The sequence below is a fragment of the Scomber japonicus genome, chromosome 1 (assembly GCF_027409825.1).
Source record: "Scomber japonicus isolate fScoJap1 chromosome 1, fScoJap1.pri, whole genome shotgun sequence".
Taxonomy (NCBI): domain Eukaryota; kingdom Metazoa; phylum Chordata; class Actinopteri; order Scombriformes; family Scombridae; genus Scomber; species Scomber japonicus.
In genome coordinates this window covers 37,242,269-37,265,676 of record NC_070578.1, presented here as the reverse complement: position 1 = coordinate 37,265,676, position 23,408 = coordinate 37,242,269, and the positions used below count along the sequence as shown (strand labels likewise).

Below are 23,408 nucleotides of genomic sequence, written 5' to 3'. Positions count from 1 at the left end.
GACATTGGTGGTCCAGCAGTTAGCGGCTGGGTTACCAGCACCAGCATGAATTTAATGGGTTGAGGTGCCTCTACATTTGATCAGACATTAGTGATAATCACGACACCATCATGTGGTTGTCACTGATGTATTATAACTCAAATGCGTCAACAACTTTTTGATTGATCGCATTAAAATTTGTTATTAGCCATTAATGATCCCATCTGGATGAATTGTAATAACTTTGATCATCTCCTCTCACTTTTCATCTAGCGACATCATCAAGGGACAAAATCGGTCCAATACTTTAGTTTATGACCAAATACCTGCAAAACTAATGATATTCCCTCCTGCCACAGTTGTAGAGTAAAGTCGTTGTAGCTCAGTACAGCACAGAGCCGCTACCATGGCTGTAGACTTTGACTTAACATTTAACTCACTCAACAGTACAAATAGTGTAGTAGACTTACCAAAGCCTGAAGTCATGTTCCCAACCGCAACTGTCTGACCAACAGTGAAGAAACTACCAAAATAGCAAGCATCTAATCAACTAATTATTCCTCTGCTACCTTAAGGAAGTTTATTGCTCCTATACCAAAAAAAGGAAAAAAAGGATCAGTATCACCTTTCAATGATGACGCTGATCCAATGCGCTTCCACACTACTACTACTACTTCTAAAAAATTCAACCTATGTAATTTTTTTCCTCACTTTGCCTTGAGCTCGTACATCACACAGTAATGAAGAGATGGATAGATGAGTACACACGACAGCAACAAAATACCTTACAACACTAGTCACCTTAATTTTTTTATTTTTTTTTATTTTTTCAGATTTAGTCGTTTACACTTACTGAAAAATGTGAAAAAATATGACTAAAAGCTAAGCATTATTAAATGTTCATTCCATGCCACAACAGCTGGCAGCTAGAAGTGAACAATTAAAGGAATAGACTGAAATTATAGGAAATATGCATATTTGCTTTCATGCTGGAAGTTAAATTAAGAGATAAAAAAATAACACTTATTCTAAGTTACAGTGCCTATAAAAAATATTCACCTCCTTTAATGTTTTCCCATTTACATTTACAGAAATTAACTCTTTAATGTCAAAGTGAAAACAGATTTCTACAAAGTAATATCAATTAATTAAAAATATATAATGTAAAATACGTGATTGCATACATATTCACTCCCTTTAAGTCAGTATTTAATAGATGCACCTTTGGCTGCAATCAGAGCACTGAGTCTGTGTGGATAGTTCTTGCACATCTGGACACTGCAATTTTACTCCATTACTCTTTGCAGAACTGCTCTAACTCTGTCACGTTGCAATAGGAGAGCTACAAATTCTCCATTGGCTTGAGAAGTCAGGCGGGGAGTTCCGGTCCTCTGAAATGAGGCCAACACGGAAATAACTTAGAGCTGCATTCTATCAAAAGGCCACCAGGGGGCGACCGTCTCTATACAAGTCAATGGAGAATTCACCAACTTCTCACTTGATTTCTAACCTCAGTAAACGTTTTCAAAATGTGTTTATGGTCTCAATCGCTAGTTTAAAGCCTTCTTCAATGCAGTATGATGTTCATTTGGGACATTTTGGCCTCCCTGATTTTATATTTGACGATAAAGCAGGGTATGCATTAGGGCGTGGCTACGTCCTGATTGACAGGTTGATTGACCAATGTCCTCGAGATCCAGCCCTTGCAACCATAGCAACCTCCCCGCTCTGCCCATGTCCCCGCCTCATGCCCATATAAGTAGAATCTGTGTTTTTATTTTTCCCAGCATGCACCTGAAATTTTCAAGATGGCGCTGCCTAGATTCGAAACTATTGGCTTCCGAGCAGCAGTCCACAAACCAATGGGTGACGTCACGGATGTTACGTCCATGTCTTTTATACAGTCTATGATTAAGGTCTGGGCTTTGACTCGACCACACCAGAACATTCACCTTGTTGTCTTCAAACCATTTCTGTGTAGCTTTCGCTGTATGCTTCAGTTCATTGCCTTTCTGGACAATAAAGTTCCCTTGCAGACTGATTCAGATTGCCCTCCAGGATTTCCCAATATTTTGCAGTATTCATTTTACCCTCTACCTTTACAAGCCTCCCAGGGCCTGCTGCCAAGAAGCATCGCCACCATCAGATTCAGATTCAGCTTAATTTATCCCCGAGGGGCAATTGAGTTTCTACAGGCCCGACCTCAACAACATTCACTCCTACACAACAATATTAGAGGAGGCGATAAATGACCAACGGGGAAATAAAATACAATACTAATACTATAGTTACATCCTAAAATAAGATTAAAAAAATAAGATAAAAAAGATAAAAGACCGACTAAAAGACATAGAAGCTACGTTCTTTACAAGACCTGCAGCTGTCTGACCCAGACACAGGTGGACCTCTATTGAATTAGGTCTGTCACTTTAAAGGGGGGGGGGGGGGGGGTGAATATTTATGCAATCACTTATTTTACATTATATATTTTTAATTCATTGACATTACTTTGTAGAAATCTATTTTCACGTTGACAGTAAAGAGTTGTTTTTTGTGGATTATTTAAAAAAAAGTCAAATTATATTGACCATGATTCAATTTATTAAAGCGGAATAAAAGGGAAAACATCCAAGAGGGTGAATACGTTTTATAGGCACTGTAAATCTTATTAATGGAGCAATAATTTCCAAAACCAGCAAACGTATTTGAAGATTGAGACCAGAATGACTTTGAATTGACAAATTGACTTAATGTTTCTACAGAGAAGTCGGTGGTCAGTTGGTGGTACTTTCAGGGACATCCACATTGGCCTCAGCCTAAAGTCAGATAGTTGCTGATGGCATGTAACTCTCGCCAAGCAAACCAATAAGCATATTTTCCAGAAATGTGAAATGATTCCTTTAAAGTAGGACAGTATAATGGACATGCTTAAATAATGTGTTTATTATGAAGTAAGCCTCATTGGGCTGAATGTGTAGATTCATGCAGGGTTTGGTTTTTTTTGCACTTAAAAAACATGTTATATATGTTTTTATTTATATAGTTATTTTTTATTGTGATCAATAATAGAGTAATATAGATCTGATCACTGTAAGGGTGCAATTGATTTAAGCTGTATTTTAACAACGAACTGTGATTGTAGACATCTGCTGAATGTTTAACAGAAAAAGAGGAAAAAAAGTGACAATTAGATTTATTAATCTAATAGTCAAAGTGTGACATTTTATGAGTTTTAAAAAAAAATTATTTTATTTTTTGTAATTCTCCTGGGGGGATAATGACATTAATATGTTGCTGGTCATCTCATTTGAAACATTTGTTCAACTCTGTGCATGTTCTTTTCCTAACTGTTTATTAAAAAATTTAAGCAAGTAAAAATTTCAATCTTTTGTCCTTTTTTGTATTGTATCTCTATCACCTGAACTAAGCAATCACATGCATACTGAACCATTACACACTGTTCATATTCTACACCCTCGCAGTATGCTCTGGGTCAATTTTAACCCGGTGTGTATACCAAATTTTGAACCACAGATCTGTTTAGAAAGCCTCAATAGTCGATCTGACTGATAAATCAATGTGATTAAACCTTGATTCATGTTTCAGAGAGCAGAGAGAGTGTATTTGTTAGCTTTTACACCACTAAACATCTCCTATCACACAATATCATGTCCTATTTTACCTAGCAATAATGATTAAAATGTATTTTATTGAAAGTGAAAATGAGCAGAGTTTTATGGAGCTGTGGGGTTTATTATATAACCATTAGAGCCATCCGGCTTCACTGCTATTCATTAAAAGAAATCTTCATAACTACTATTAATAAAAAACAATAATGATAAATTTATTCTCAGATATCAACAAGCTAACATTAACTTTGTCAGTTGGTTCATTCCGTTAGCTAACGCACTGACGGTCATACCAGGCAGTTACAGTAGTAGCTCAGAATATTTAATAACAACTCATCTCTACATAAGAACTTGTGTGGTGCAGCTGGTTTAAATTAAGTGAAAAATCCTTAAAATTACATCCAGAGTCTTTGAGTATAAAGTCTCCTGTAATCCATATCAGATTGAAATCTTTCCAGTTTTTTTACCAACGTTTTGCTCAGGTTATATCTGATTATGCTAAACTAACAGCCTTAATTTGGTCATCCATTTTAATGTGTATAAGCATAAAGTTTTATTAATTTGAGGTTAAATGTTTTTTTTCTGTAAAATATAAAGTGTATGTTGACCATAGTTTGTTCTTCAAGCTTCAATCTGAATGGCTCAGATATCAACAAGCTAACGTTAACGTTGTCAGTTGGCTCATTCCGTTAGCTAATGCACTGATGGTCGTACCAGGCAGTTACAGTAGTAGCTCTGAATATTTAATAATAACTCAACTCTACATAAGAACTTGTGTGGTGCAGCTGGTTTAAATTTAGTGAAAAATCTTCCCCTCCAGGTCCATCTTTTCCAGTATTGTTCTAAACACAGAGGGTAGCACTTGGCCCTGGTGTGTCCTCAAGGATGGAGGCAATTAGGACGGGGGGGGGGGGCCAAGGACAAACAAAGCTTCCCACTTACCCCCTCCCCTGTCCCTGGATATTTGCAATCCTCAGGCAGTGGAAATCAGTCACGTCAGCAATTTTCAGCAAAGTATTAGTAACTTGCATGGGTAAAACAAATCCAAACCTGTACCTACTTTATATATATTTTTTGAATTATCCCATTTTTTCTTTGCCTGGTGGGGCTGGACCTTCCCCTCCAGGCTCATCTTTTCCAGTACTGTTCTAAACACAGAGGGAAGCAAGAGAAAAGGTAAACACAAGATCACATTAACACAGGGATGCAAGGATTTACGAAAATGGACATCAGCCTTACCTCCAACCCACGGTGGCGGAGTGTTTGACCCCTGTAAATAAGTGGTCACTACAACCCCTTATTTTGATAAGGAGCACGGTTTGCTCCTTGCTCCCTAAAACAAAAGTAAAACAAAATGTAATGTGAAACATGTTTTTTTTGCTAGGTCAACACACAAAAGGGTTCTAATATAGCAAAAAATGATCATAATGATGATAATAATGAAGTATAACATATACTAGTGATAATCCCAAACATAGCTCTTTATTCAAATCTAAATTGGTTCATCTTGGTCCATACATATATATCAGTGGCGAGCGGTGACCTTTTACTGTGGTCATGCTGAAGTGTCAATACCATGCGCGCCTGTAAGGGGGGTATTTATTTATTAATAAAAAATATATGGTTTTTAACTACTATATCAACACTCTCACACTAACCTGTGGACAGCCAGCTAGCCATGTATGTTTCTCATACGTACTGGCTTGAAAGTGACCGAAGAAATTCTTTGCAGTTTTTGTTATATTTACTTCAGGAGTAGGCCGTCCACTTGAAATTATAGTTTTCTTTTCCTCAAAAGTTCTCCGCGAAAACGGCACTGAACGCAAAGACTGAATAGAATTAATATTTTCACTCATTTTGACCTACACGATGAAATGAACCACTGACAGTTTCCCGCTGAACACTTCAAACAAGTCAGTTTTGTGCATGCGCGTTGGCAGATAAGCTGCTTCATTGACAGCTTTTTTGCCATTCAAAATGCTCATCTACAGTAAACACAGCCTCTAGCTGTAACTGTACTACTCGGTGTCACAGTGCGCATGCGCGAAACAAGCTGTCACCTTTCCAGATTTTCGCAAGCAAAATGGGACAGATTAGGCACGGATTTAAGACCAAAACAGTAGAACTAAGGTATTGTATAATTGAAAACACTGCCAGATTAATTTTTATTTTATTTTTATTATTTTTATTGAAGGGCTTGGGCATGCACTGCATTTATAGCTTATTATGACCGCTTGCCCATGAGATATATATATATATATATATATATATATATATATATAAAAGATATAAGTCAAGTAATAAAATATAAGTAATTAGCAAAAGTATAAGTAGTAATAAGTAAAAGTAATTAAATAAAAAAAATACAATACTTACACTTAAATGTAAATTCTACACCGCTTGGTGTCACCATTATTATGTTTTCCCGGCACTGAACAGCGGCACGCAAAGGATCTCCGGATCTGGGAGGCCGCGAAGGATAGTAGCAGTGCATCCTCCAAAAAGAGGGAAAAGAAAGCTGCATTTGAAGGAGTCTTCGAATTGGGACAGCCTTTGCGCAGCGTTGTGATGTAATCGACCTCCAAATGCGTCCTTCGAAGGATGCAGCGTCTGAATTGGGACACAGCTACAGAGTAATAGCTCAGAATATTTAACAACAACTCATCTCTACATAAGAACTTGTGTGGTTCAGCTGGTTTGAATTTAGTGAAAAATCTTTAAAATTACATCCAGAGTCTTTGAGTATAAATTCTCCTGTAATCCACATCAAATTGAAATCTTTCCAGTTTTTTTTATCAACGTTTTGCTCAGGTTATATCTGATTATGCTAAGCTAACAGCGTTAATGTGTACTGTATAAGCGTAAAGTTTTAGTAATTTGAGGTTAAATGTTTTTTTCTGTAAAATATAAAGTGTATGTTAATATTTTGTTCTTTAAACTTCAATCTGAATGGCTCAGATATCAACAAGCTAACGTTAACTTTGTCAGTTGGTTCATTTCGTTAGCTAACGCACTGACCGTGGTACCAGGCAGTTACAGTAGTAGCTCCGAATATTTAACCTTCCTGTCGTCCTCCCGGGTCAAATTGACCCTGGCTGTGTCTCAAATGGCGCACTTGCACACTTCAAGCACTATGTTTTAGGGCATAGTGCGTTCACACTGAAAAACAAGCGAAAACTCAGTGCTCTGAAAGTACCCGGATGGTGCACTCGTAACGGACAAAAAATCCAGTGTGAGATGATGGACACTACTTACACTAAACGGACGCCATTTTGCCTACGTAGCGGAAGGGGAGGGACTTTTTGCCCAGTTTTCTGATTTCAATAATGGCGGCCAGCAGCGAGATGCAAGCGGTGGAGTTGAACGAATCTTGGCTTAAACGATTGTCACAACGAAATCAAAATTAGGTCATGTGCTGGCGAATTCAGCATTGTGTTGTAGTATTATTGTATTTACTTGGCTATCCTAGGTCTTGTTTTTAACGTAGTCGAGGTATCTCGGATGTTGCAGGGACAGATGAGGACACCAGGGCTGTCATTTTGTGGCAGACAGCCAATGTGCCTCTTTCCACGGGGAAGCGCAACGCCAGTACGGACGCCTACAGGTTTGTATGTATAACAGTAACGTTGTTTACGTTAAGTGTTGAATTCATGTGGGCATGAGAGTTAGTAAGCTTTTTGGTTCTTGTAATTTGTGACTAAATAATTTTCATAATGTGGTGTTTTTGTTGTACATCACTTTGAACAAAAGTCTGCAAAGTACCCATAATCATAAAGCCTAAGCTTTTTGGTTCTTGTAATTTGTGACTACATCATTTTCATAATGCAGTATTTTTGTTCTACAAAGTACCCATAATCATATAGCCTACATCAGGGGGTCTCCAATATTTTTACCTTATGACCATGTCATCATATTTATTTACATTTCTCTTGACCCTTTGGAGAGCTTCTCTTAAGCAGAAGGGGATCTATGGGTAGCTCCTGTTGGATACCCCTGGCCTACATTATGTATGCATTCATATCAACTGCCAATTTGTGTTCACCAGTGTCTTCTTAAAAGAGAGAGGCCTTGAGGGGAGGGTGGAGCCAAAGGCGGTGAAGAAGAGGTGGGAGAATTTGGTGGACAAATACAAGGTGAGATATTTTCATGGGGTGAGATTTTTGTCCAGGTACAGTAAAATAGTATGGCTATGTGAACAACTGGTTGAGCATGTTTATATGATCACAATAATAACCGGATATAACCGGTCACTAATAATCCTTTTTTATTGGTTTACATTCATTTTACTTTCATATAGGGAACTGATAATTAAAACCACAGGTTTACATGGAAAGAATAGTAAGGGAGGGGAGGTTGTATAGGGAGATGAGGGAGAGGAAGGAGAGGGAAATGTTTAAAAGTGTTTACATTTCTAGGTAATCAGAATGTGTAACAACAATAGTCTTATAGTGATTGTTTCTTTTGGTGTGCATGTGAATACACTGAGTCATGTCTGGATATTACAGGTGCTAGTCATATCATTACAATATTGTGGAAAAGTTCTTTAATTTCATTAATTCAATGTAAAATGTGAAACTTGTACATTATATAGATTCATCAGCCATTATTCATGTTAATTTGTGAAATTAAAGAACTTTACCACAATATTTAAATTATATGACCAGCAACTGTAGTGCATGTTATTTCTGGCTGTCTTTCACAGGACCTTAAGCGTCCCCGCACTGGGGTGAGCACGGAGGGGGGTGGGGTGACTGCCGCCTCTTGGAAATGGTTTACCCTTATGGATGAGGCAATAGGGAGCAGGCCGTCTGTGACCCCTCCTGCTCTCTTTGCCTCATCCAGCCGGGAGGTGGCAGTGACCCCACCCCCCCCCTTCTGTGGAGAGGGAGACTACCTCCACTTTGTCAACCCCAAAGAGACGGCGGGTAGGCAATGTGGAGGACATTTTAGATTCTCTTAAAGAGAGCAACAAGCAGCAGGAGGCAGCCATGGAAGAGATGGAGAGAGAGCAGCAGAGGAGAGATGAGGCCAGGGAGAGAGAAATGAGAGGCTGCAGAACGGGAGGAGAGGCGCTTTCAGCTGATGATGGAGAGGGACGAAAGGAGGCACAGGGAGACGGTGGAAAGGGAGGAGAGAGTGTATAGGGAGATGAGGGAGAGGGAAGAGAGGAGAGACAGGGAGGCGGCTCAAAGAGAGGAGCGCCTCATGGCAATCTTAGAGAAAATGTATAAAAGCTAAGTAAGAGGTGTTGAGTGATTCTGTTCATTGTAATTATATTTGAGTTATATTATTTGTATTTTATTGAGTTATGTTAGAAATAAAGAATTACATTAAGAAATTTACATCTTATATCTTTCTTCTGTTTGTTTATTCTGTTTACTCACTCATGGTTTTTTTTTATATCGAGCTTGGTTAAACCAGACATTCATTCATTTAGCTCTGTGCCTCTCGTCTGAGGTGTTGAATGAATGAAGACACTAGCTGGGTCTAATTTTACATGTATGCATTTAGCAAACGCTTTTATCCAAAGTAACTTACATTGTCAACACTTGAAAGGTGAAAATGTAACACACACACACAATTTTTGTCAATCAGCCAAATTATTTATTATTATTTAAATGAAGTTAGTCACGATATGGGTAATTTAAATGTAATCGTGATCAGGGGTGTAACATGCCATTGCCATTCTCTGTCTGTTGTCAGCCAGAGGCGGTTCCTGGGGGTGCTGGTGCTGGTCCTGGTGCGGGTTGGTCCCATAGACTGTATATAAGAAATGGACGTAACATCCGTGACGTCACCCATTGGTTTGTGGACTGCTGCTCGGAAGCCAATAGTTTCGAATCTAGGCAGCGTCATCTTGAAAATTTCAGGTGCATGCTGGGAAAAAAAGAACACGGATTCTACTTATATGGGCATGAGGCGGAGTCATGGAAGGAAGTATGGGCGGGACTAATGGCGGAGCGGGGAGGCTGCGATTGGCTGCGAGGGCTGGATCTCAAGGACATTGGTCAATCACCCTGTCAATCACAACGTAGCCACGTAGCCTGCTTTATCGTCAAATATAAAATTGGGGAGGCCAAAATTTCACAAATGAACACCAGACTGCATTGAAGAAGGCTTTAAACTAGCGATTGAGACCATAAACACATTTTGAAAACGTTTACTGAGGTTAGAAATCAAGTGAGAAGTTGGTGAATTCTCCATTGACTTGTATAGAGCCGGAAGTCTTTTTGAACACAAAACGGTCGCCCCCTGGTGGCCTTTTGATAGAATGCAGCTCTAAGTTACTTCCGCATTGGCTTCTTTTCAGAGGATAGGTACTCCCCGCCTGGTTGGTCCCTTGCTGCTCTCCCAACATCGACATCAGCATCTGGCTCCAGGAGGTCCCCGTTGCTCACACAGATGTTGTGGAGAACAGTACAGCACACAATGACCTCCGGCATGTACTTCACCTCCACCTTCAGAGCCTTGAGTCCTGTTTTCAGGACCCCAAAAGACCTCTCGACCACACACCTCGCCCTTGACAGGTAGCAGTTGTATCTCGCTTGGAGGTGGTTTCTAACAGGCTGTCTGAAGGGTGTCATGAGGCAGATGGGGCGTGACAGGCAGGGGTAGCCACCATCTCCAATGATGCAGTATCCTGCGGGGGGGGGTATGACTGCTCATAGTAGATGGGGCTATTTTGTAGGACTCGGGCGTCGTGGACTGACCCACAATATCCCACAAACACGTCCAGAAATCTTCCACCGTCTCTCTAGCATCTGCTAGAGTCTTCTTTTTTCTGGACAGGTGTAGTGTTTTAGTTATTTCGTGCTGTAAACCATACTTTTTCAGGATTCTTCCTGTGACAAGCCCTGACATTATCCGCCTATGTGCCCTTCTCTTGTTGGTGAAAAAGGCATCTTTCATGTTGGCCATGAGTGCATTGTGCACAAGCAGTGACCTGCGCACGTCAGAGGAAACAGATGCATGTTGAAGTTGCCTAGTCTTGGATCCTGGGGACTCTGACACATGCTCTTTTGAAGTGCTTTGGGATCTTTTTAGTTTCTTGCGAAGTTTATCTGATTTGCTTTTTTGCTTTTCAAGCAAGTCTCTCAGTTTCTGTATTTCTCTATGTAATTTTGAGTTTCCTCTTTTGGCCTTTATTCTTCCAGTCTTCTTCTGTCTTCTGAAATAAACAACCAGTATATTGTATATTAATGTACAGAAAAAACATGTGGGTAACTGGAAACATTAAATGCATAAACCTGTTTCTGCCTTAGCTCATGAACTCTACCTTCTGCTCTGAGGCGGATGGTTGTCTGGAGTATCTGGTGGTGTAATAACATTCTCAATCCTGCTCTTTCTCTCTCTGCTATTCTGTTTTGCTTTCTTCCAGTAGGCCCTCTTTCTTCTTTTCTCTCTCTCACTCATATCTGCCACTGTCTTCACCTTTCCTTGTGACCTGAGCCTGTGCCATGCCTCTCTCTGTTTCTCCAAATATGCTGCCCTTCTTTCAGGATCTGCATCACGACGAGCCCTGTATCTCCGCTGTCTCTCAGCTGCTGACACCTATTTAAATGTATCATTTTTAGAAAATAAAATAACATAGAAACAATTAATTATCATGATATTCCATAGAGGACTGATGTAACTTAGTTGACAGATAGTTGAGCACTGGTGTAACTTAGTTGAAAGATAGTTGACTGTAACTTAGTTGACCATAACTTAGTTGACAATTTCCAAATTTCTTCCCCATAACAGAAATGGTGGACCTAGCCTAGCTAACCACATGTCATTTTTTAGAGCAGGTTAATGTAGGAATTCAACACAAAAAGTCATTATAATGAATAAAACTTTTTAGTCATGACAATGTATGTAACATAGTTGATGGTTAATAATACGGCTGTTTACAATATGCTTTTTTACATCAAATATTGAAAAAACTGAGAGGAGACTCACCATGCTGTGTTTGAAATGGCCGCCACAGAGTAAAATGACATCACATGGTGCTGGTCACATGGTCTTGGGACAAACCATTTTTGAGTTGCTGGGGGAGGTTTTGTTTGTAACATAGTTGACCAACATTTTGTGGACACGAATAAATTGTATTATTTTAAGTATTTAAATAAATATTTTTTATTTCAATATATTATTTCATCATAATATTAAGACTTTTGAAAAAGTTTGCAAAAATAATTTATTTATTTCATTGGTTTTAATGGATGTTTTTGGACCCTCAACTTTGTCACATTGAAATCGGACATGGACAAAACTGTACATTTAGGGCCATAATGACACATTTTTAGAAAAACTAAGAATATATTGCACATATTGACTATGTGATGTCATTTCATGAAGCAAGTTTACACATAAAATGCAATTAGTTTGAAGAAATTTGATTTTATAAGTATATTTAACAACAGTGGACATGCAGTGTACCCTAAATTTAGAATCACCCATCCGTCAATCGCTCCTACCACCCTGTTAAAGGCAGCAGATCCGGCTAGGCGTGCAAAGCAGGCACCCAAGCGAGGGAGTTCCTCCGCGGTGGGATGGCGGACCACGTCATACAGGAGAGCAGCGATCTTCGCACTCACCCTGTGCACTGCCCGGTGGATGGTTGCCCGGGGCATATCAAAAGCCCGGGCAACGACGTGGTAAGAAGTGGCGCTGGCCAGCCAGAAAAGAAATACCAAGGTGTCGATCTCCGGGCCCCAACCATGGTAGCATTCCCTCCCCAGCACAGCCATTAGGGCATTGAAGGACTCCCTGGTGAGACGGAAGTCGACCCGCAGGTCACTGTGGCCGTCGAAATATCGTGCCAGCAGTGGTACTGACACATTCAGCTGGCAGTACTGCCTGGGGTTGGGACGCTGCTGTGAAGTAACAAGAGAATTTTTATTTTAATAAAACATACGAAAGTTTGCTGCATCCCTGTGTTTTAGCCTGTTCTTTACTTTTTTATTAGATTGCTCTTACTATGATATACTGTAACTATGATGATTTTCTAACTATAATTGGTTATCTTTTGTCAAATACTTAATGTGTAAACATCAGACTACAATAGATATGAAACAATACATTAATTTAGTGAATATATATATATATTTCTGCGTATCAAAAGCTATTTTACTGGTGTGAATTGCACTTTAATACTAATGGGTATGGGAGAGACGTGCACAGACACGAATACCGGAATGTATGCTGATGGTGCTTTTAATTATGAAGTGTGTAGCATGAGGTTTAGTTCTCACGGTACAGTGTTACACAAATGTGGGCAACAAAAGGCATTTAATTGCAATAAGTATGGTGATATGCAAAAAACGTATATGAACTTTATTTTGACTAGTGCATGTATTGATAAAACTTTGTACAAACGTCGTTGGACACACTGCCTGAAAAGGTAAGCCTAAAACCGGCGCGACGTTGGTCATACATAAATAAACAATTAAAATAACGTAGGTTACGTACCATCTCAGCTTCCGCCAATAGGAGGAGGATCCTACGATCACGTTGGATTCGGCGTAGCCTCCACTTGGGTAACAGGGGGTAAATAAAGCCAAGCAAAAGCAGGAGGAAATCCATTGTAATGTAAACAAAACCGTAGATATTTTGGCGGGTCGGAGAATCGCGATCAAATGTTAGCCCGTCACTTCCGCTAAGTGCAAAACGCCAGTGCCAATGAGACAATACTTACCCACGACAATGTGCACTACAGAGGTAAGTGCTCAGTGCGCACTACGCACTACATTCCGGTGCACTCACGTAAGTGCTCCATTTGAGACACAGCCCCTGTTTTGTCTGTTCCTCCTTTCATCTTTCCGTCTGTACTTCCTCCTTTCCTTCTTTCCTCCCTTCCTTCTGTCCTCCCTCCTTCTTTCCTTCCCTCCTTACTCCCTTCCTTCTTCCTCCCTTCCTTCCTCCTTTCCTCTGTCATTCTTTCCTTCCTTCCTTCCTCTTTTCCTTTCTCCATCCCTCCCTCTTTCCTTCCTTCTTCCTCCCTTCCCTCCTTTCCTTCCTCTTTTCCTTTCTCCCTCCCTCCTTTCCTTCCTCTTTTCCTTTCTCCCTCCCTCCTTCTCTTTCTTTCCTCCCCCTACCTTCCTCCCTTCCTTCTTTCCTCTGTCCTTCTTTCCTTCCTTCCTCTTTCCTTTCTCCCTCTCTCCTTCCTTCTTTTCTTTCCTCCCTTCTTTCCTTCCTTCTTCCTCCCTTCCATCCTCCCTTCCTTGACTCGAGGAGAACAGGAGGGTTAATAACAACTCAAAAGGGGGGGTTATCAGTTTTTATAAATACCTGGCCTAAGTTTAAACTTATCTTTTATTTACATTATTTACATTAGATTGAAATTAGCATTCATAATTTATTTTACTGATGTTTTCACCGTTTTACTGTTTCTAGCAAAGTTATATTGACCATCCAAACTTTCTCCAGAGCAATAAAATAAAATAATAATTAATAATAATTTTGGTATGTATGACAGGCTATTTAGTAGTTTAAGTAGATATATCAGTCATTTAAATTGACAATTTAAACTATGATATAATACAAGCTTATAATATAAATTAAAATTAAAATAGTAAGTCGCTGTCACACCAGTAATGGCAAGTTGAGTTTATGTCCTGTCTCCATGTTTGTTTTGTGACTTTCTGTTTCATTTTGGTATTAACTCTCGTTTCAGGTGCCTTGCCCGTCCTCATGTGTCACCAGTCTGATTGTCTTCCCTGATTCCTGATTGTTTCCACCTGTTCCCACGAACCCTCCATGTGTGCTTAGTCTGCGTCTCCCTTTGTCCTGTGCGAGTGTGTCTTGTCTGTCGTCCAGAGAACAAGCATCCTGTCCTAGTTAGTCATTGTTCATAGTCATAGTTGCTCATAGTATAGGTTATTTGCTGTAAGTTAATTCCTCGAACGAGTGACTTTTGTTTGACTTTTTGCTATTTTGTTTATCAGAGCTCCTAAGTTTAGTTCACCTTTTTTCCATGCTTTTCCCTCGATTGAGGCACTTTTTGTTCATTACCTTTTTGTGAATAAAGCCTTGTCAGCTTCATCCTGAACTCTGCATCCGAGTCCTCTCTTTGAGTTCCTGCTTGATAGTCGCTTTGGGGCTGAAACCACAAAGTGACCTGTCCACAGTTGCTTTTCCCCAATGCAAACTGACTATTTATTACTCCAGTTTATTCAACCATTCAGCTGCTTAATGCAGAATAAGATTTATTTTTATTTTCCTGGGGCCTGGCACAGTCTTTTGTATGTTTTTTTTTAATGTGAAAAAAGCCCTGGAACCCTGGAAGATGCCCAAAAAGTCTTCACAGTGTTTCCCGGCGACCGACGGGGGGGGGGTTGGTTTCGGTAAACTGGCCGACGGGGTGTGGATCTCGCTGATGGAGACACGCGGTGTGCACGGAGGGGAGGGGCTGTGTGTGAGCTATGTGAGAGAGACGCGTGAGAGACAGAGAGACGCAGGGAGAGCAGGGAAAGCAAATGCAGCGTTAAAAAAATAATTAATAACGAAACGCAATATGTGGCGGCCGGTGTTGAATCTGTGGCGCACCGCCACGAATTAGTCTATGTGTGGGAAACACTGCGTCAGCCAGGGAACTAAACTATATAACTTTGATAACCAATATTTCAATTAAATAAAAGTAATTAATAGATTCAGATTCAGCTTTATTTATCCCCGAGGGACAATTCAGTTTCTACGAGCCCAACCTTAAACAACAACATTCGCTCCCACACAACATCAGAGCAGGGGGCAAATGACCAGAGGGGAAATAAAATACAATAATACACAATACGATATTAAATACAGCTGAATAAGAAACAGCTGAATAAAGTGCTTGAGAATATTGCACAAGAATGTTGCTCTAAGTAGAGAGGGCTTTTTCTGTTTTGCTCCTTTTCTCTCTCAAACATCCAATACCATTTTAGTCATTGGCAAAAAAATCAGTTCATACATAATTTCTATCTCATATCAGACGAAACACAGTGTTACTTGAACATAAAAGGTTCCAAGTGTTACATAAACTGGTGAAGTGCCACTTTCAAAGTACTACAATGTAATGTGGTGCTGGAGCTACATTGTCCATGTTTATGCAATCTGTCTCTGACCACTGAGATCAAAGCTATAGGTTGGCATGCTGCAGCATAGTCATTGGCACACTGGCAAAAGCAGCGGCATGTCAAATCACCTGTTAACTTTCCACCAGCTTTATGCCTGGCCTGTCTTTGTTTGACTGACACAGCGCCCTCCTGCACTCATCTCCTACAGCGCTGTGAGGCCACTGAGAACGATAACGATGTGAGAATCTTATCTCTCCCAGACAACTTCACAAAATGTTCAACAATCTTTTGTGTGCCAAAGCTAACTTTTTTTTGCCCGGCTTTTCTTTTTTCTGTATCTGTTTCTGTTTGTTTGGTCAAAGACGGTCATTTTTTGGACCGGGGTCGAGGTCGTTCCCAGAAGAAGATTTGTCATATTTTATGACTGAGAGGGGGAAAGCAGGTGGTTCTCATATGCGTCAACTTGTCCACGTCAAAACAACACTGAGATATACATTGTTGTATATGTAGTATGTTGTAAAAACTCTGATGTGCTGTAAAGAAGAGATTGTGGGCTTTCCAGTGAAATGTCATTTGATATACTGGTAAGGAAGGAAGGAAAGAACAGTCAATAGAGACAGGGTCAATTTGAGCCAGGAGGACGACATGAGGGTTAAATGACTCACTCCACATGGCTTTTCTTCTGAACTCCCTCTCATCTCCTTGCCTGATACTTTTTTAGCTACCTCAGGATACGTAACCCTTTGAGAGATCTTGACCCGCTGTACCTCCGCTGCCCTTTCACTGGCAAACCCACGATAAGCAGAGTTCTCCCCCACAGTTGCAACATTTCAGTTTAGCTCCTGATTCATGCTCTCCTACGTACACGTCTTCCACAGCTCTGCTTGCTTTTGCAAACTGATGCTACGCTGCCATATGTTTGGCATTTGAAGCGTCTCAGTGGTGGCGGGACATAGGGCCTAACTTCATAACTGATGTATCCTATAAATACTCTATCCGGCAGCTTTGTCTCATCAAGCTTTATCACAACAGACATCACATTTTTCTCAATTTCTAGTAGTTCTTAGAGGTTTTGCCTCAATCATTTTGGCTCCTATCAAATTCTCTGATAGCTGTCGGTAATCCCGAGATGCCCCCTTTATTTATATCTTCACTTTTATTTTCCCCCTTTTGATGGAAGATGGAAGGAATGAAGAAAGGGAGCAAGGGAGCAAGGGAGCAAGGACAGATGGAAGGAAGAGAAGAGAAGAGAAGACAGGAAGGAAGGAAAAGGCAGGAATGAGGAAAGGAAGGTAGGAATGAGGAAAGGAAAGACAGATGGAAGGAAAGAAGGAAGGAAAAGAAGACGGGGAGGAAGAAGGAAACTGCGCCGGATTGGACCTCTCGGCGGGCCGGTTCTGGTCCACGGGCCGCATGTTTGACACCCCTGGTTTAGATCTAACAGAGGATGTAGAGGGTGAACAAAACTGATGTACGTGATGGCTGAATTAGTGATGAAATTGAGAAAGAAAAAAACCCTAATTGTCTTTCATATCCTATAATTGTATTTGTCTGAGAAGATGTTCTTTTGTAATCTTGGTCAGTTTGTATGTATGTGATGTAAGCTGACTTATCCTGGAAAACTTTCAATAAATGTCATGTTGGGGGGTGGGGGGGTGGGGTGGGGGGTAAAAATGGTCTCTTTGTTTAGACCGCAGAATTCACAAGAATAACTAAACATTTCTGATTTTTTTTTTCTTTAGGTGTGATTTACACAAATAACCACAAGGGGGCGCAATCAGTGTGCACATAGTCGGGTTAGGAGGAATCCCTGTGGGCCGGTTGCCAAGTGTGTGGGTTGCTTGGGCAACCCCATTGGATTGGAAACAGGATATGAGCAACCTTTTCTTTTTCTCACACTCATAAAAAAAAAGTTTTATCAGGAAGTTCATCATCCAAACTCCTCAAACTCCAATACATTCAGAACTCCGCTGCCCGCCTGCTCACCCACACCCGCTCCCGAGAACACATCACCCCTGTCCTCCAAAAAACTGCACTGAATCACTTCACTCTCCTGTTGTCTTCAGGTCAAGGAAGGGAGGGAGGGAGGGAGGAGGGAAGGGAGGCCTGTGACGTACAGGCAAGTCACAGGCAATGAAGAGCAAAAGTCAAAGCACATCATATAAACAACCACAAGGGGGCGCAATCAGTGTGCACATAGTCGGGTTAGGAGGAATCCCTGTGGGAAATCCCTGAGATCTACTGACTCAGGTCAGATAGTTGAGCCCAGAGTTCAAACTAAACATGATGAAGCAGCTTTTATACACAACTGGAACAAACTACCAGCAGAACTGAAATCAGCCCCAACAGTGAACACTTTTAAATCCAGGTTAAAAACATTTCTCTTCTCCTGTGCTTATTATGATTGAGCTCTTTTTAAAGCGCTTTACATTTTAATCTTTCATTTGCACTCTATGTCCTTTTAATGATTTTAAAGCTAATTTATAATTTTATGCTGCAATCTTATATTTAATGCTCTATTCTAGCATTTTATTTTTGTCTTTCTATTTTTCTGTACTTTGTTATTATGGGGGGAGAGGGGTAATTGTATGTTTTAATGTTCTATGTTTTTCTGTTTTATGTAAAGCACATTGAGTTGCCATTGTGTATGAATATAAATAAAACTGCCTTGCCTTGCCTCTGTAAAGCGTCTTTGAGCGTTATAAATAAAATGTATTATTATTATTATTTATTTATTCAAGTACGACGGAGTATTAGGGCCACATTGAGGGGGGAAAAATCACAAACTTCGAGAATAAAGTCATAATATTCTAACCTGTTGTTGTTGTTGTTGTTGTTTTAGAGGAAGAGGAAGTTGGTTAAATAAGGGCCGTGGAGGACTTTGTGGAGTTGTACTTTAGGATCGGTTTCACAAATAAGGAGATACTTAATCTTTTGGCACATCAGCATCATATCATCATAAGTATTAGGACTTTAAAAAGAAAATGCATCTTTTCCGGATGAAGAACCAGGCGGACTTGGAGGAAATCATTATGACTTTATCCTCATAAATCTACGACTTTATTCTCGAAGTTGATGATTTTTTCCCCCCCCTCAATGTGGCCCTAATACGCCGTCGTAATTCCAGTAGAGCCCCAGATTAAAATACTGACCTGGAAATGAAATATTGTCACAGTTGAGCATTATATTACCTTGAAATTAACACACAACAAACAATCAACACACAACAGCAGGAGTGTTTTATAAAAAATATTTCAATTTAATATTTTTTTTTACAGTATTACAAATATTATGTCACACCCCCCCTACAATAGATACCCTAAAACGAGTAAAGTTAAGAGTATTGCATGTTGCAAGTACAAAAAAAAAAAAAAAAAAAACCCAATGTTTGAGTAAAGACCTCACAGTGTCATGCTTATTCTGTTGCAGTGCATGAAACGTCCACTAGGTGTCTCTGCAGGACAACAGGGGGAATAAATGTCCCTTTGTGAGACTCATTGGTCGCCATGTAGCAGCAGAGAGGTTTTCACTTTTTACCTGAATGTAAACTAGCTGGCAGTTAAAATGAATTAAACCAATAAAATCTCATTCAGTCATTCATTCATTCATTCATTGGAAACATATCACAATATGTAAAAAAAAAAAAAAAAAAAACTATTACAGTGCATTAATATTAGATAATCATTATCTTAATATAATTATGTTCACTATAATAAATAGAGATTACGGGATTCCAGCTGTATTAACTCTTCATCACATTTTATTAACCATTTAAAATCCTTCTTTAACTTAAGTATCAGTAGTTTTGCAGTAGTTTGTTTTTTACAATGAAAACTGGTTTAAAAATAAACTACTGTAAACAACGTGTGGCAGAGCTGTGAGAGCAGGGCTTTTATTTTGAAAAATGTTAGATATACAAAATAGCTGTTGACTTTATTTCACATAAAGCCATAAATATCCAAATTATTAATGTTTAAAATATAAATGTGTAGAGATTAGTGATCCTGTGACTTTAGTGTCAAACCGTTTAAATACTCAACACAGCAGCGGCGGCGGCACCACACAGATAAATATTTTATAATGTTACAGGTTATACAGGTCAGCAAACACCTCCCTCCCTTTTGTTCCCTGATTGTGGTGACGTGTCTCAACAATAGAGTCACATGAAAGGCACAGTACACTCAGATATTCAGATTACAGCGTGTGACGAGGGAAGAAATCTGTTTCAGGATAGCAGCTATACCTTCTACTTCACCTCCTTAACTTTCTAATTACACATTTATATATTATATAGTTAAAACTCTTATACTGAAAAACAGCTCATGAGGGCAGAGAAGGTGATAAAGTAACGCTAAAACAGGGATTACAGTTGGGTTTCTCTTCCTTTTTATGACCTGGTATCATTATTATGATGTAATCTCTCTTAAAAATGGCAAGAAAACAGCATCAAGACATAAAATAGAGTTGAACTAGGGCTAAACAATTAATCCGAAATCGCAATATTGTGATATTTGTTAACCAATTACATACTTTTCAGGGTGGAATTTGACCCATTGTAATATGTGATGTGTGTAAAAGCACCATATGCACATTTCTACTATTATAGGTGGATTTTTCCTAATGTGATCCTGAATATAAAAAAATGGGAAATTTTCATTTTTTGTGCAGCTGATGCAAATTCTTGTTTATGCAAATGTCCAAATTTGCCTTCTGTTTATTGCAAAATCCATAAATCAGCCTTCAAACATGTTGTATTCTTCATATTCTATAAAAAGTTCTACTGGATCATGATTTAGTGATTTAAAGATACATTATGTTAGGTTTGCTCTCTGACAGATTCATTAAAGGGTTAATCAAACCTTTATTAACCTTCCTGTCGTCCTCCCGGGTCAAATTGACCCCGTCTGTTTTTACTGTTCCTTCTTTCCTCCCTTCCTTCCTTCTATCTGTCCTTCCACCATCCCTCCTCTCTCTTTCCTCCTTTCTTTCCTCCCCCTTCCTTCTTTCCGTCCTACCTCTTCTTCATTCTTTCCTTTCCTTTCCTTTCCTTCCTCCCTCCTTTCCTTCCTTCTTTCCTTCCTCCCTCCTTTCCTTCCTTCTTCCTTCCCTCCTTCCTCCCTCCTTTCCTTCCTCCCTTCCTTCCTTGACTCAAGGACAACAGGAGGGTTAAATGAAGTATGTCAAACTGCAGCGATGTCGGACTACTAGACCATTTCATGTTTTTCAATTAAAAAGAGAATAAAAGTTATCATTCCCTCATGTCAAAATTGCGATATCAATCATAAATAACAAACATTTAGATGTGTTTTCAGAAACCGTTTCGCCCTAGTTTGGATTTGGATTTGACTTTCAAATGATGTATAGAGGTACATCAGCCTTCACAGAAGGTTGAGAAACGCTGGTGTTAAATGTCAAACTGTGAGCTTTGCCTTCGAGGAAAAGCTTGTAAATATCTTCTCATGTACAAAAACCATTTAAATCCTTACATTACATTAGACAATATTAAAATATATATATATACAAATATGCACATTTGTTTCAGTGTTATTTCAATACAGTGTTAATATTACCCAGAATCTACAGTTGCACTCTGCCTCAGTCATACTTAATCTTCCTGTCGTCCTTCCGGGTCAAACTGACCCCGTCTGTTTTGACTGTTACTTCTTTCCTCCCTTCCTCCCTTCCTTCCTTCCTTCCTTCCGTCTGTCCTTCCTTCCTTCCTTCCTTTCGTCTGTCCTTCGTCCCTCCCTACCGTCTTTCCTTCCTTCCTTCCTTCCTTCATTCCTTCCTTCCTCCTTTCCTTCCTTTCCTCCTTTCCTTCCTTCTTCCCTCCTTTCCTTCCTTCTTCCCTCCTTTCCTTCCTTCCTTCCTTTCTTCCCTCCTTTCCTTCCTTCCTTCCTTCCTCCTCCCTTCCTTGCTTGACTCGAGGACAACAGGAGGGTTAAAAAAAATCTGAGTGATAATAATCAGCAGGTTGTTCTAAGGACTCATATTTTAAAATGAGTATCAATATATTAAGTAAATCCTTCTTTAAGTCATAATATCCTCTTTTTTTCCCCCCTTTTTTATTCTTTTTAAAGATCAGCAGTATTTCCCTGGCCTTTTATAATCTTTCCAGAGCCAGTATCGGTCAGTATGTTCAGGCAAGCAGACTATTAATTGGGAGTAAGTACAACGATTGTACCGCAAATAATTAGTTTGAAAATAATTCCCCCTCGGAGGATCGGTGGGAGAGATGCCCAACTTTTTCATACATAACCCCAAATGCACATCTTCAATGTAAAGAGCTTTAACGTCTCTGGATGCTGCAACTAGCTTTTTAGGGAGATCTAAAGACAAGACGTAGCCCAGGCCTAAAGCATAGGTCGGGTAGGTTGGTTTAGGGTAAACGTCCCAGGGCAGGAACCACTTACTTGAAGGATCTCTCAGGACTTGAGCGTTGTGCGCCACGAGTCCAGTCATGTAGTTTTGTTTTGGAGCGTTGCGCAACATCCTGACGAGAAGCGGCACATTTACGAAGGTGTCAGAATCCACTTTCATGGCGTACGACGCACCGGAGCAGAAGGAGTCCAACCACTCCAGCATCACCATGGTCTTGATGGTTAAGTTCTTGTAGCAGTCCACGAAGTTGCTCTGGATCAGGTCATGATGGTCTATGCTCTCCTGCAGGACCTGCCGTTGGACTCCGACCCCGACCCCGTCTCCGTTGTGCATCCCCAACAGGAAGAACAGCTTGACCGTTTTGCCTTCGATGTTGCTTTCGCCTCCCCAGGTGCTGCGGACGATTTGGCGATGCTCTACGTTGTGGGGCGCGACAGGAACCATCACAACCAGGAAAGGTTTCTGCTCCTCACATTTCTTTGGCTCATTTATAATGTAGTGGTACTCGTACGGGTATTCCACGTAGTACGGCCCTGGAGATACGTAAGGCTTCACAGTTTCCTTCTGAGTCACCACTGAGTGTGTTTCATGTGTCACAACCGTGTTATTTATTTTCCTCGATATTTTCAAAGTGGTATTCTCAGGTTGTAAGTTTTCTCCAGTTGTAAATCCAGAGGTCGGTTTAGGTGTGGGGGTGCTGCGTCTGGGTCCACTCAAACCGGGAAGAGGGACATAATTAAGGCTCTGACTTTTAAATGAATTTAACCATTTGGTCGTAGTGTTATGTTTCATCAAGTCATTCGCCATTTCCTTTAAGTTTGTGTTATAAAAAAAGAAAACCACAGTCATGACCAGAATGACGAAAACACACTGCCATCTACAGCGTCTTCTGTTTTCTGGCGGTTTCACAGTCGTCTGGTTCGGATGAGGGAGAAGCTGCTCAGACAGGCTGTAAAGACAGACATTAACAGCATTAACAGCGTTTTTTGCTTTCAAAGTAACAGAAGTCATTAAAGATACTGCTTTTCACCGGCGCAGGTTGCAATCAGGTTGTAAACAGGTTGTAAACAGGCAGAATATTTTACAGCATGTTGCACACTATCATGTTTTAGTTCTTATCTTTTCTATTCATGCCCCCCACTCCCTCCCATACACACACACACACACACAGACACACACACACAGACACACACACACACACAGCTCTTGAGACATAATTAAACATAAACAGTGGCTTTCTTCCTCTTTTCTGCTTCCTTGTTCAACTGCCATGCCGTCAATTATTTTACTTTAAAAAAAAAAAATAATAAAATAAAAAAAGCATACACACACCTTTGTCTTCTTTTACCAAAGCCGATGTCTTGCATGTTGACACTCTCCG

General features: G+C 40.0%; 1 protein-coding gene across 1 annotated transcript; it reads right to left on the bottom strand.

Annotated features, from left to right (window-relative positions):
- Positions 1-21,727: 21,727 nt before the first annotated feature.
- On the bottom strand, positions 21,728-22,834 carry LOC128365028 (beta-1,3-galactosyltransferase 1-like). The gene has a single exon (XM_053325679.1). It carries the CDS (start codon positions 22,832-22,834, stop codon positions 21,728-21,730), a length of 1,107 nt encoding a protein of 368 aa, XP_053181654.1.
- Between the last annotated feature and the right edge of the window lie 574 nt (positions 22,835-23,408).

What these genes read in the sequence shown, in the direction of transcription:
- LOC128365028 (XM_053325679.1), bottom strand. Translation starts at nt 22,834, where the DNA reads ATGGCGAATGACTTGATGAAACATAACACTACGACCAAATGGTTAAAT.